This window comes from Psammomys obesus, unplaced genomic scaffold, assembly GCF_907164565.1.
Source record: "Psammomys obesus unplaced genomic scaffold, mPsaObe1.curated_primary_1811, whole genome shotgun sequence".
NCBI lineage: Eukaryota > Metazoa > Chordata > Mammalia > Rodentia > Muridae > Psammomys > Psammomys obesus.
In genome coordinates, this window is record NW_026596046.1 from 2,904,976 (window position 1) to 2,920,717 (window position 15,742).

Sequence of the window (15,742 nt, forward strand, 5' to 3'; positions counted from 1 at the left end):
CTCAGTGCTGTTATCCTGACGGGCTCAGCCAGGATTCTGCACATTAGTCATGTCCCTCCACACAGGGTCCACTGAGCACATCAATGTGGGAACCACTCACAGCCTTCCTCCTAATGCCTGGAAATGAACATTACGTTCTAACATGTATTTTTGCCATCAAATGTCAATATTTTACAGCGCCCAATGTTTAGTTCCTCAGTAAGAGGTTCGCAACATGACTCAGTGTCAGATAACACAACCCTGACTTGCAGCAGAGGGTTCACCCCCAAGCTCCACCAACATGTGCACTGGCTCTCATGGTTCTCCCAGCACAGGCAACCTCTCCCGGGCTTCAGGGCCCATAAATGACACTACCACTCAGCTGCTTCAACAAGGCAAAAATGGAATGCCACCGGGATTACGTGTTCCTTACCTTATTATTCTTTGGCTTCTTCAAAGCACCTTGTCCTTTCTGCCCATTCCAATCCCTCTACCTAGTACACACACACACACACACACACACACACACACACACACACACACCTTTCCTATTCATCCTTTGGATCTCTGCTCAAATGCCAAAGCCATATGAAAAGGTTTCCTGACCATTAAACACATTTAACTAGGTCAAGACCATTGAACCCTAAGATGCAGTTTGGATGCATGTCTGGATTTTGCCCACAAGATCATTCCACAAAGTATGAACAGAGTTTTATGAATGAATGAATGAATGAATGAATGAATGAATGAATGAGTAAAAGTTTACCCCTCCAGACTTGACTGCAAATCTTACTCCATTCTTAATCAAGTTCTATTATAGAGTTTGAGGCAGGTGATGGGACTCGGCTTTGTTTCATCCTGGCTCAAAATTCTGTGGTTTTGACCAACCAAACATGTAATGGCAGACTCTGATCTCCTAGAACCTTCTATACTAGGGCTCCCCCCTCCACAGACTTGTGCAAGAATCTAATCATAGGGCCTTCTCTTTACTCATTTTATGTTTTCTAATACTTCAAAATATACAGGGAAAAAATGCATCTCATAAAGTATACATTTAGATGCAGTTGGTCCTGTACCAGAAAAGCTATTGCTCTTAAATGGTCCAAACCTTTAATAGCAGGTTATGATTCTTCCCAATCCTGTTAAGAGGTTTTCTGTCAGATCTGAGTATCTGAGTTAAGGTTTTGGCCTTCCTGAAGGTTTGGAGATTCCTATTAAGAACATTTGGTATCAGCTGGGCATGGTGGCACAGGTCTGTAATCCCAGCACTTGGGGACCAAGGTAGGATGATCAGTAGTTAGACTATCATTCTGAGGTTTTCAGTGAGTTCCAGAGCAGCCTAAAATGAATTTGTATATAAACAAAACAAAACAAAACAAAACAAAACCAAAAACCAGAAGAGAAAAAGGAGGAAGAGAATGGAGAAGAGAGAGGAGGAAGGATGGGGAGGAGGAAGGGAAGGAGGAATGCTCAATATCAGCAACACCAAAACAAGGGCTAATGTTGGCATCACCTCTTTCCCCAAGTAGCGACAGCAGACAACCAAGAATTGGGGGCATGAAACTAGGTAATAACACCCACCAGCAAGTCCAAGTTAGAACTTGCCGATTTGAACATTTCATCCTCATCATGTGTGTTAGTTAAGTTTCTTGTTGCTGTAACAAAATACCTAAAACAAACAGTGTAAGAAAAAAAGGGGGGGGGGTTATTTAGGCTCACAGGTTGGGGCCCTGTGTGGTGGGAAGGCATGATGGCAGGAGCCTGAAGCTGCCGGTCTTCCTGCAGTGAGGAAGCAGGGAGATGAATCCTGGCGCTCGGCTCACTGCTTTCTCTTTCCCATTACTCAGCCTGAGACCTCAGCCTGTAGATGATGCCACCCACATTCAGTGTAGGTCTCCCTGATTCATTTAACCCTCCCTAGAAACACCTTGTCTACACACAAGCCTGTATCTCCTGGTTGACTCAAATCCAGTTGAACTGAAAATGAGATGATCATAGTTTACCTGGTGACCAGCAGGCCATGCGTATGGCTGGCAATTGCAGTATCAACATCTCCCCAAGTCTTCTGCTGCTCTAGTGTTGACCATATGGTTCTCTTTATGTCTTGCATCTCTACAATGGGTCCACAGGGTTAGAAAAAATATTTATCAGAGATTTAACTCCTGTTTTTCAAAAATCAGTAATTATGTTATCTACTGTGTTTACACTTTCCATGTGGCTTCAAGGAAACATAGCACCAAAATGAATGTTTGATTACAATAAATATATTAGGCTAGGTTTTAGAATATGTAATATATTTCTTCTTTCCCTTAAAAATTATATATTGCTGCCATTTATATCGTTTTGTTTGTCTTGCTATGTAGCCCACTCTGGCCTCAAATTCAATATCACTCTGCCTCAGCCTTCAAGTTCAGCACTTACATAAGTTTTATTATGTTTATCCCAAAACGTAGAGACTAGAGTTCACAAGTTATAAATTTTGAATGTAATTGTCCGTGTACCTAGAAAGCCTTAGGCCTGGGCTAGCCTAACTTGTATCCATAGATTCTGGTCTGGTGGGCTTTTTGTCAGATTCATGGATCTGGGTTAAGTCTTGGGTCTATCATTGGCTTGACAGAAAGTCAATGCTCTATAGCTTTGAGATGTTATTTGGCATTCTTTTGTCATGTGACTATGATGAGAAGGCACCGGTGGTGAAGACCTCAATAAGGAGGAGATAAGATGGTAACTAGACAAGAAACTGAGAGATCAATCTTAGAAAGATGCAGAGTGCATAAAAAAAAGACAAAACTCACAGTAGTGAGAAAGGCATTTGGGACAGATCCCAGCTAAATGCTTTCATCATACAAATTAATGGGAATCAAGGCTCTTGAATAGAGAAAGTAATGGATTAAATGCTGGGCTTTATGGGCTCATTGAATGACATTCTTACTCCTCCTCTGACTTTGAGAGCCTGTTTTAATTATAGTTCTGTTGCTGTGGTAAAATACCATGACCAAAGGCAACTTGAGAGGAATGATTTGCCTTACATATCCTGGGTCACAGTCCATTGATGAAAGCCAAGGCAGAAACTCAGGTAGGAATCTGGAAGCAAGAAGAGAAGGAGAAGCCATCGAGGAAGACTGCTTACTGGCTTGCTCAGCCAGCTTTCTTATACCATATTAGACTACTTGCCTGCCGTGGTAGTGTCCCCAGTGAACTGGGCCACCTTCATTAATTATTAATCAAGAAAATGCACCACAGACTCCCTACAAGTAAATCTTATAAATCGTATGAGGCATTTCCTTAGTTGAGAGTTCCTCTTCCAAAATGATTTTAGCTTTTGTCAAGTTGACACAAAACTAACCAACACAGAGCCAGTTCAGAGACAGACACAGACATTAGGCAAACAGATAAAGTATCAACTTCATTAGCAATAGAGTTGTACTGGATGATGTGGCTCAGAGCTTGCCAAATACGTTCGCAGTATTGGGCGTGCCAGCACGGTTCCTGGCAGCGGTAATCACCCTAGCACCTGCTCACAGCCCACCAAGCTTCTGCAGGACAAGACAAATAGAAAACCACTTTCCTTGCAGGCGGTTGACTTTCAAAGAAAGAAGGCAAAGCATGCAGGTGCTCTGGTTTCCAACGCCCAGCCAGAAAACCATTTCCCATTCAGAAGAAATAAAGGCCATGGGAGAGGCAGGAACATTACATCAGTGTGAACACTGGGAGCCTAGAAGGGGAAAAAAATCAAGACTCAGGGCCAAGCACAGCCACCCACGTGAGGGCAATAGCTGTGGCAGAGTAATGCAGATGCAACAATAATGAGACAGCATGGCACTGTCACTGGGCCACGCCTGTGTGGCTCCCATGGCTTCCATCAGTGGCAGCCAGTCTTAGCTGTGCCAAAACTCCATGACCAGGTCAGGCACCTGGAGGCAGGAGCTGATGCAGAGGCCAGGGAGGTGGCCTGCTTACTGGCTTGTTCCCCATGGCTTGCTCAGTCAGCTTTTTTATAGGGCCCAGGACCCCTGTCCACAATGGGCTGGCCCTCCTCCATCAATCACTAATTAAGAAAATGCCCTACAGCTGGATCTTCTGGAGCCATTTTCTCCACTGAGGCAACTCGAGCTTGTGTCATAAAACTAGTTGACATAGAACTAGCCCGTACATACTCTATAGTCCAAATGTAAGGGTGCATGAGCTTGGAGGCTGAAGAAGTGTCTGCTCCCCAGAACCAACCAGCAGGGACACTAACAATGCTAGTGTCACCACTGTCAGCATAAACAGCCTGGTTGCCTCCAGGCACTATTTATTTTTGCCAGGCTCTGTATAGCCCTGGTGATGATAGATGAAGGGTGAGGAACTAGGAATGTGGAAGGGAGAACCCAGGATGTGAATGCGCTTCACTTAGCCGCTGAGATCAGGGTCTAGCCCACACAGGAAGTGAGAGAAGAGCTAGTGATTCAGATGCCTCTAATTCTAGAAACGTGGGAGATCTCAGGAAAGGCCAGTGGTAGTAGATAAATAAGGAACATAGCTAGCCTCCCAGAGAGCTCAATATTCTTTTAGCAACTGCTTAGTGTATTGTTGGCTACAAAGAATGAGAAAGGTGAGAGATTCAAGGCTTGAGCTTTATTCTGTCATTATTAGTCTTCATTCAGCCTTTCATGTATGAAATCTCTGCAAGTCAGAACAAGGTGCTACCCTGGGTGTTCTCCCTATAATTACGAACCTTAAAGACAGCCCCATGTAAGGAAGTAACTGGAAATTAAAATAACCAGATGTAAAATTTAGAGTGGATTAGACAGCTTTATGATCTGTGGATCTGGAATAAAATTATAGAGTAGGAATAGTCTTAGAACTCAAGTATACAATACCCTGAGATCTTGAAACATGGGTTTATGCAAGAATGAACTGGATCTAACTCTGCAAACAGCATATTTTGGTGTGAATATTTAACTCTGTCATTATAGAAATGTTCTATATAATTTATGAGGTGCCTTGCAGATAAAGGGTGACTGTTCCATGCACACAAAAAAATGTATTTTAATAACTGGCTCAGGGCAGAGCTCCACATGTCTAGGTCATTTCCTTAAAAAAGACACACAGAATCTCATCATGTGAAGATAAAGATGAAACTTACACCAACAAATGAGAACCCATGCAAAATCCAACAGAATTGTACCGTACAGAGGTAATCCTGCAGAAATTACTACGGAAGTTCTACATATTGTCCAGAAGTTCCGTATTGTTAAATCTATTATTGTTTTTAAATGATTTGAAAGCACTATCTTCTATTTCTTTAACAAAAACAGGTTTTTTTTGTTTGTTTGTTTGTTTGTTTTTTTTGCTCAACTTTAAGGTTTATGGACATTACACTAAAAACAACAAAATACCTACTTAGTAATCAATACAGAGGTCTGTGGAGACATGGAGGAGGCTGCCAATGACACCTAACTCAATGACACTTAACACAATCATATTGTTTGACACCTGCAGAACATCTGCAGTTCATGGGGAACCTTCGCTTACACAGTTTCAATTTCTTCCAAGAGGACTGTGCTATAGTCACCGTTGTTGTTGTTTCACAGAGGACTCTTGGTGACAGGTGCACGATAAAGAGAACTTAGAGGAGTAACTCCATCCCCGGCTGTAGGAGAATTCCTTAAGTTGGTATTGGAGTAATCAGAAATAGCTTTGAGGGTATTTTTTAACCCTAAAAAAAAAACTAAACTAAACAAACAAACAAACAAACAAAAAAACATCAACAAATCAAAGCTGATACAAATATTATTCAGGTGTGCCGGGATTCACCCCGAGTTGGTAGTCAAATTTAACATTGTCTATGTGGTTCTGGCTTTAGAATTATGGAGGATCCATGAATAGAAGAGTTTGGGAATATTGTATCTATAGTTAAGTCGATCTTCTTAGACTAGGTGTGTGGCTAAAGAGTCTGTGCATGGAGATCCTGAGAGGCCATTTTGGGAAGCTGTGAAAGTGAAGTGTGTATTGTGTTAAAGATAAGAAAATGTTGTTGGAGAGTCCAGAGCCATAAAAGACCTGCCAAGGAGAACTGCAAATAGGAAGTGGAACCAATCTAAGGGAGAAAACCATGTTGCAGACACAAAGATGGAAGCAGGGGCACATCTAAGCCCTTTGACACCAAACATGGAGCTACAGGGGTTGAGGTTTGCCCTGCTGGGTTTTGGTCTTTTTTTGTTCAGTATTTCCTCAGTATTCCCCCCATTCTTCCCTTATGGAATGATAATGTATATCTGCACCATTGTATGCTGGAAGTGTATAATTTGCTCTTTGATTTTACAGGAGGCTACCATTAATAGATTGCTTTGAGTCTTAGAAGAGACTTTGGACTTTGAAACTGTGTTGAGACTGTGAAAGAGTATGAAGACTTCTGATGTTGAACTAAATGTGTTTTGTATTGTGTATGGCAACAAGACTCTTAAGGTCAGGGAGTGAAATGCGCGCTTTGAATGAGACTAGCCCCATAGACTCGTTTACTTGAATACTTGGTCCCTAGTTGGTGGAACTGTTTAGGAAGGATTAGGAGGTGTGGCTTTGTTGATGGAGGTGTGTCACTGGGGGCTAGCCTTTGAGGTTTCACTCCATTCCCAGTGTTCTTTTTCTGCCTCACAGTTGTGAATCAAGATTGATCTACCAGCTGTTTCTTTGATTCCCATCAGGGTCTTTAACCTTCTGAAATGATAAGCCAAATTACATGCTTCTTTCATAAGTTGCCTTGGTCGTGATACCTCATCACAGCAATAGAAAAATAACCAAGACATTTATAATGTATTATTTTCATTAATCATTTAGAAGTAAATGAACTCAGCCCATTTTTTTCTTCTTTTTACATATATACTATAAAGTTTCAGTATCAGGAAAAAAAAAGGCAAAAACAACCAGAAGAATTCCACTTCAGTTCAACCTCCTTTGATCTGGCATAGTGATTAACAATTTGCTTTCTCCAAGTGGCATCAACTTAGAGTTCTAATCAAATATCTCACAGTTTCTCTTGATCTCTGCTGTATTATAAAACATTTTTTTTCTCAGCTTTAGGAAGAGAGTAGCCTTAGAGAAGCAAGATTTGAGAGTCTAAAATAGGATCTCTCCCAGAGACCAGGATCATAGTCCATGTGGTGGAGTAAAGGTTAAAGAGTGAAGCAGAGATCAAGGGGATTGAAGAAACAATGACACTGAGGTTTCTTTTATCACCTATGAGTGGCTGGCAAGCTGTACTCTGGATTAGGTAATGTGGAAGGGCAGGTAATCATAGGAAATGTCAGGGGAAAGATGCCTGTCTGTACTTTCACCAGTTTATTTCTATTTAAATGTGTGCACAGCTGCATTGTCTTTTACTGTAGGGTCTGTTGACAGATTTCAAGTTTGACTGTTGCAGAGACATTGTGGTTTGAATACAAGAGGATTGAGGAGGGCAAGGTGCATATTTAACAGCAAACCCTGAGTATCGTTCAGAAGTAACCTTTCTTTCAGAAACTATCTTTCAGAAAGCTTTCAGTGAAATTCTTCTGCACATCCCTGAAGGGCAAGAGCAGAGAGGATTCTCAGAACTGGTTGATAGAGAAAGGCTTTTCTGTGAGGCAACCACATCTTCTCTCCCACACTGAATGTGGTTCTGCCTAGTGCAAGCTTCCAGGAAGCCAGATTCTTCCTGCTCATATGATGGGGCTAATCAAGAGGCACATAAATAGTTCTCTATCCAAGAAAAGAGCTAAGAATAGAAGCCAGAACCCTGCCACACAGGAGAGTGCAGCTGTTAACATGGGCAACAGAAGAGCAGCGTTGACCAAAGTAACTCTAGGTAAATGCCAGGCAAGGGTTGCTAGCACAATGGCAAGTTGTGGGTAGCATACTGGATATCCAAAAGGGCAGAGGTGGCAGTGCAAGGAGAGCACCAAGCGTCACCTAGACGACAAAAAGAGAACAAAGAAAAAGGGAGGGCAGACCCTCACAGCAGGGGTACGAGGAAAGGCAGCAGAACAGAAATGTGTTTATGAAGATATACAGCCAGGACACCAAAAACCTTCTAGAGACAGACTGCACTACAAGCCAAGTTATTATAGAAGCCACAGATTTTTCTCTTAAGAAAGTTGGGAGAAAAGCAAAGCATGGTGGTATCGAATCAAGTTGTTTGCCATCATATAGGGAAGGAATCTCCCTTAACAAGCCACTGTAGTACCCAGCTAGAGCCAGGACTCAGGACTCCCAACTCATCCCTGGAGCAAATTAAACTTTTAGAAGGTAGTCCAAAATAAGTCAGGTTAAAAAAAAAAAAAGGTAGTCCAAAATCCTGGGCATACCTCACTGCCTCCTAGAGTCATATGTCACGAGCCTATCCACACTGTACGTACTGAAATAGAAAACAAGGTTTATTATTCTAGCAGGTTTCAGTCTAAGCAACATCAGTTTCATAAATTGTTGCTTGATGATCTAGGAGATTTTTTTAAAAATTATCTAACACCAGATATTAATACTTTGCCATGTTCTTTTCTCTAAGAGAATATTATTTAATATAAATAATAATCTGGCATGTGTATAATTTAATGATACATTGTCCTTCAAGTAAATCATGATAGTCTGCACTTAATAAAATTCATTGTTTGAGTACTTCAAGCTTTCAACAAAAATTTTGTTTATTTCTTTTGTTATGACCCATTTATTGTTGATAGCCATAGTTAAGACTATCAGGAGTAACTGCTGGTACACCTGGCTTTCCGGATCTGTAGATTCTGCATCTGCGGATGCAACAACCTCAGGCTGAACACATATAGTCAAGGCAGGCAAGGTGGCTCAGTCGATGGAAGTGCTGGCCACCAGGCTCAACCATCTGAGTGCGTTCTCTGGGGCCCACATGGTAGAAAGAGAACAAATTCTGCAAGTTGTCCTTTGACCTCCACACATACACTGGGGAACATCCATCCTCCTGCACACACATCACAAATTAAGATAATAAATGAATGAAATGAACACACACCCCAAATAAATGATAAATAATTATAATAAATCTTTAAAGAAATATTTTTTTAAAATTCTTTCTATACTGAATATGTTCAGGCCTTTTTATCGTTGTTGCCTAAATAATACAATGGATCAATTTTTATGTAGCATTTACATTAGGCATTATAAGCCATCTAGAGATGATTTGAAGTATGTGGGAGGATGTGCACAGATTATGTATAGTTAGTGCCAATTTATAAGGGACTTGAGCATCTAACGGAGTCTGGTACCCATGAGGGTATCCGGTAGATACTGAGGTTGTACTGTTATTTGTAGAAGCAACTTAAAAGAGGAGGGATTTATTTTAGCTCCCAGTCCATCATGGCAGGATGACATGGCAGCTGGCTTGCGCTGTGGAGGTGGGAGCTTGTTCACACCTGGTGGGTCAGGAAGCAGAGAACGGGGATGCCTTCATGACTCATCCATGTCCTACTTCTCCTTTCCTTTTCATTTCGTGGGCACCTGAACCTATGGGATGGTGTTGCCACAGGTAGTCTCCCTCTTCAGTGACTCCTCCCTGGAAATGTCCTGACAGGCACTTCCAAGGGTGGACTCAGTAAGACCCTGGGTGCCTGCAAGGATTCCTATCCAATCCAGTTGCTCATCAGACAACCTTCACAGTCTCTTTTGCCTTACTGAGGCGGTACGGGGAACCAGCGGAGAGGCAAGGGCTGAAGCAAACATTGTGTGCTCGAATCATCCATCCTGGCCTTGCTCCGTGGCTTAACTTCCTTTCTGTAAAATGGGGGGAGAAGTAACGGCACTCACTTCATAGGGCAGTGATGAGGATTAAATTCTTAGACCAGCACCGTATAAAGACTTAGTAGTGGGCACCCAGCGCCCTAACAGAATGCTGGGCATACGGTAAACACGGAATGCTAACTGGTATTTCCTAATACTTCTCTCGTAATCGGAATGAGAGTTTGTATTTAGGGGTACGCAACATGCACAAACAGGCTCAGCAAGGCGGGCGACCAAAGCTTGGAAGCTCATGCAGCAACGACATTATCTCCAGTGTTTTCAATATTGAATTAATCTCAATTTGATCAACCTGTCCCTTTGTGTTTACCAGAGTTGAAAATATGTCAATGAGGTTGGAGGAAATCAACGAAAGAGAAACTTTCATGAAAACGTCTCTGCAGACTGTCGACCTTCGGCTCTCTCAGCTGGAGGACCTGTCCGGCAGGATGGTGAGCGCTCTGGAGAATCTGGCCGGCATCGACAGGTCTGACCTGATCCTGGCTCGTTCGCGGGCGTCCTCGGAATGCGAGGCCACCTTCCTGCTGCGGCAGAGCAGCATCAACAGCTCCGATGGCTACAGCATGTACCGCTACCATTTCAACGGCGAGGAGCTTCTGTTTGAGGAGCCTGCCCTTTCCTCGTCGCCAGGGACAGCGTTCCCCAAAAAAACCTGTTCCTTCCGGGTGAGGGAAGAGGATGCAAAGTCGCACCTGGACGGCCCGGGCAGCCGGCACCACACCCCGGCCCCTAGCCCGCCCACCACTCCAGGCCGCAGGCTGCTCGCCCTGGATGGTCCCACGAGCGCAGAGCCCAGACCCGGACTGGACTCCGGCGTCTCCGACGTGAAGAGCGAGGAAACTGCACAGAGTCTGGCCGCAGCGGGGGTTGCAGGCACTCAGCTGACGGTCCAAGGCACAGCTTCCCACCCGCTGCGGGAGGGCAAACTCGTGCGCTACCACCCCGGAGACCCCAACACCTACAAAACAATGAAGTCCAGAAGCTTCGTGTATTCTGAGGGAAGAAGGCTGCTCGGGGGACATACCAACTGGGGCGCTGAGTACAGCTCAATTATGGACCAAGCATGGAACTTCCACTCGGCAGAATGGAAATGCCAAGTTCAAAGGATCACCCGCTCCCGCAGCACAGACATCCCATACAACGTGTCCGAAGCAGCTATGCAGGAGGAGCTAGAGGATGAGCACAGCGGTTCCCTCCTGCCTCCTCAGATCTCCCGTTCAGCCCTCACGGTCGGCAACAGGACTGAAAAGGAAAACTTACTGTCTGTGAAACCACAGCAGACTTTAGGATTCCCCTGTCTTCGGTCAAGAAGTTTACACGGCCATCCTAGGAGGGCTGAACCCGCTCCTAGCAAATTCGACAGGGCAGGACATGCCAGCAGCATTAGCAACTTAGCAGTTGTGTCAACTGCTCCGGAGGGGCAAAACGCCAAGCAAGAGGAGAGAAATGCGGAAACCGAATGCTAATCTCTTTTGCCTCTTTGATTAAAACAGCAAAAACAAAACAACACACCTACAATCAGAACCACGGACGGGTGCCATCTTGGCCATCCAAAACATTACCAGTTTCTGGAAATGCATTCTTTTTAAAGTGGTGAAAATTTAAATGTAATTTAAATTGTAATGAACTTACAGCGGTGCTTTCTTAAGTAAACTCTGTTGTCCTTAGTAGTAGAAGGGAATGGAAGCCACACTGCCAGGCTGGGGCTGTAGCTCAGGAGGAAGAGTGCTTGCTTGCCAAGTACGTCCTGGGTTCCAGCAGCACATGAATCATGTGTAGCCGTGCACACCTGAACACTTGTAATCCCAGCACCCCGGGAGGTGAGGGCAGGAGAATCAGAAATTTACAGTCACTGTTGGCTATATGGCAGGTTCCAGGCGAGCCTGGGCTACTTAAGACTCAACAAACAAATAATAAATAAATAAATAAATAAATAAATAAATAAATAAATAAATAAATAAATAAATAAACAAATAAACAAATAAATAAATAAATAAATAGTGCCGTATATTTGTTCCCATTGTGACCCCGAGATTTCGAATCGTAAAAACCAGTCTTTTGTGTGGTGCGGCTCAACCCTACTGCACACCTTTAATCCAAGAGTTTTCTGTACACAGGATTTAATCAAGTTAACCCTAGGCCAACAGGTGGAGCAAGTAACCAGCTGAGAGGGATTAACAGGAAGGAGGAACTTTGAGTTAAGGGGTATTTAAGACAGTGTTGAGAAGAAGTATCTCTTTAGCTCTTTGGCTTTTTAGCTTTTTGGGCTCATTAGCTTTTGGCTTTTCTCCCCTAAGCTGTCAGGTGAGCTATCAGGCCTTTTCCTCCTAGGCCATCAGCTGAGGTAGCAAGCTCCTGGCCTTGGGCTTTTTGGTTTTTTTCCTCTGAGATGTGAACTGAATAGTAAGGTCAGCTGGGGACTTTCTCTGCCTGTCTGAGCTAGGACATTTTCACTCTAGCATCTGGCTCCTGAGTAAAATCAGATGATTTGGGATTTTCATTTTTTTAAAACAACAAATAAATATATACAGAGACAGTATGCCAGTAAAGCCAATCGGTTAATCACTATCAGAATTGCATGAGCTCTTTGTTCTGAGGGCCACTCACATTCTGACAGAGGTCTTAAGGCAATGAAGTCACTTCTGAGCCCTTAATAAGTAAGTGACACAAGAGAAAGTAAAGAGGTAGTAGATGTGAAAAAAAAAAAAAAAGGACAGAAGAAAAATAAAAGAAGTGAGCATTAGACACATACTTCATATGCTTTTTTTTTTTTTTGTTGAAAATATTTTATTTAGATTCATTACAGTAATATGGGTGATCAGACCCAGAAAGACAAATGCATGCTCCCTCTCATCTTTGTCTTTTAGTTCCAAATCCTCAGATCAAATGGAGGCCATCACAGAAAACCACTGCTAGACACAATGCAAAGATCAACAGACTGTGGGGAGCCTGGCTCCTATGGCTTCATTCATATCACAGCTCCTGTGTTATGGCTCAAAGAACACTTCAGAAGAGGGGGAGAAAAGATTATAAGACCCAGAATACCACTAAGTCTGCTGTAAAATAATCCATCCTAGAAATTGCTATACAATAAGACTAGAACAATTTCAATATCAATAGAGCCATTAACAATGAAGGGCAAAAGTCTAACGGATATCACTCCTAGACAAAGAATTACATGCAACTAATGATCACTGGAAGAAAGATAATCAGCATCTCTGAGTGTTTGGTTATTATGATTATTATTATTGTTATTTAAATAATTACTTGAAATCTTTAAACACAGTACAATGAAAGTGCTTAGATCTTTCAAAAAAAATGGTGTTCCTAAAAACAAAACACTCCATAAAAAACATCAACCAAGCTCCGAATGCTATTTAAATTTTTTTATTAGAAGTATTTTAATAGCAAAAACTCAAGATAAGATATTTTTGAAAGTACTTGAAAATTCGTTTTCTCCACAGTGTCATAATTTGAGTGGGCGAAGGTGATTAATCCTCATTTAGAAAGACAAATGGGATGTGCATTGAACTTATGACAGGAGTCTATCACAAAAGGCATCTGAAAGACTCTACCTAGCAGTGTTTCAAAGCAGACACTAAGACTCATAACCAAACCCTCGGCAGAGTGCAGGGAATCATATGAAAGAAGGGAAGTTAGTATGATATGGAAAGGATAGGAGCTCCACAAGGACCAAATATATCTGGGCACAGGGTCTTTTCTGAGACTGACACTCAACCAAGGACCATCTATGGATATAACCTAGAACTTCTGCTCGGATGTGGCCTGTGGTAGCTCAGTAACCAAGTAGTTTTCCAAAGTAAGGGGAACACGGACTATTTCTAATAGGATCTCAAGGGCAGGCTGTTTGACCCCCACCCCAGGGGAGGAGCAGTCTGTTAGGCCACAGAGGAGGACTTTGCAGCCAGCCCTGAAGATACCTGATAAAACAGGGTCAGATGAAAGGGGAGGAGGTCCTCCCCTATCAGGGGACTTGGAAAGGGGCAGGGAGGAGACCAGGGAGGGAGTGTGGGGTTGGGGAGGGAATGAGGGAGCGGGATACAGCTGGGACACAGACTTCATATGCTTTTATGAAGAGTTTTTTTGGGTTTTTTTTTTTTTTTTGGCTTTATGTTTTAAAATTATATAAATGGGAAGTCACACAATTCTATGAAACCTTATTCTAACAATATAGAATTTCTGAGTTTTGTGAATACAAGGTTACTGAGTTTGCACTTTCTTGACTTGTCCTTAATAGCAAAAATATCCAAATCACCATATCTTCCTCTAAGAATGGTTTGTGTAGATAAAACCTACGGGCCAGTGATTCAACAACCACAGAGAATGGCTTAAGGCTGAGAATACAAGGTGTTATGTTTCTTTTTAAATTAATTAATTTATTTATTCATTCGGTTTTCATTCCTACAACAGCCCCTTCCCTCCTCTCCTCTGCATTCTACCTTCCCACCCTTTCCCCCTCAGAAATGAGGAGCTCCCCCCACCCCCCACCAAACCACTCTGGCACATCAAATCACATCAGGACAAAGCAGATCCTCTTTCACTGAGGCTCAACAAGGCAGCCCAGCTAGAGGAAAGTGATCCAAAAGCAGGCAACAGAGTCCATGTCACAGGCAGCACCCACTCCACTTGCTAGGAACCCACATGAAGACCAAGCTGCCCATCAGCCACATATGTGTAGGGGCCTAGGTCCAGTCTGTGCATACTCTTTGGTTGGTGGTTTAATCTCTGTGAGCCCCCATGGTCCTTTGTTAGTTGACTCAGTAGGTCTTCTCGTGGCCTGCTTGTCCTCTCCCTCTGTTCTTCCCCAACCCTTACACAAGACTCCCCGAGCTTCAACTAGTATTCGGCTGTGGGTCTCTGCACCTGTGTTGATCTGCTGCTGGGTGGAGCCTCTCAGAGGACAGCTATGGTAGTCTCCTGTCAGCAAGCATAGCAGAGTATCGTTAATAGTGTCAGGGGTTGGCTCTAGTTACTAAACTATTTATTAAAAAGAAAATAAGGTGTTAAGTTTCAATGTAATGTTCACAGAAAACAAAAAGATGAGTGTTCAAGAAAGCCACTTTCATTTGGAATTAAAGGTTAAGATTGCCATCTGAGACACATATGCCCAGGAGCAGGTATTATGCAGTGTGCTCTGAGAACAAAGGAAAGGTTGGGGTTTTAAGACTGAAAATGTCATGCACGCTATTACAAAGGAAAGCTTGCTGGCATTTCCAGTGTTGCAGGAGCTAGCAGGTCCTGAGCTTCTGTTGGAGGCAGTTCCTGTGCAAGGCTAGTATAACTGGATGGCAGCAGTTTCATCAGCTGACCCTCTATTTCATGTCATTGAAGTGTGACAGGATTAACTCCATTTTGTACAATGAATTCTCACAAAGTCAACACCTATCACAACACTAGGATCCTGTGCAGGAGTCAGGGAAAGGCACAGGCACCATCTAGGAGTGGTCACCACTCAAAGAAACGGAAACAGGACTTCTCTGGCTAGAATGGAGGTTAGTTAGTGCACAGTACCTCTTATAAGGACTCAAGGAAGTCTCCAGCACACATACAGAGCAGAGAGCCAATCTCCTGCCCAGAATCATATGAAGCCCACAACTTCATAAAAAGAACCATTGGCTATTAGATCCAAGATCTAAAAACAAATGGTAGTTGTAAGGGACCATGACAAATGAAAATGAGAGGTGATGTTGTAAAAAGTAACAAAAGGGGATGAGCAAGTTGATTTCTTTCTCTGAGGTATAGTGTCGAAGGGGAGATAGAAGAGAGACACAAAAAGACCATGCAAGATAGCTATTGTCAACCATACTGATTAAGCCAATCAAAAGTTTTAAGTCCTTTTTATTGATGGCCAGACCAAGAGTGGGATTGTGCCTATGAAAAATTGGTGCCCAAGCTCAGGGGTATAGAGTTTTTAAAGGCAAAACCCACAAAGACCATAATTTACATCAAAGTTAAATGAGAG

At 42.9% G+C, this 15,742-nt stretch overlaps 1 protein-coding gene across 1 annotated transcript in view; it reads left to right on the plus strand.

The window, feature by feature from the left end:
- The window catches only part of Trpm1 (transient receptor potential cation channel subfamily M member 1), a 104,830-nt gene extending 93,605 nt beyond the window's left edge, over nucleotides 1-11,225 (plus strand). Inside the window, exon 27 of the mRNA XM_055623146.1 lies at nucleotides 10,073-11,225. Within this exon, the coding sequence (XP_055479121.1) occupies nucleotides 10,073-11,225 (1,153 nt within the window). The remainder of the gene's footprint in view (nucleotides 1-10,072) is intronic.
- The last annotated feature ends 4,517 nt before the right edge of the window (nucleotides 11,226-15,742 follow it).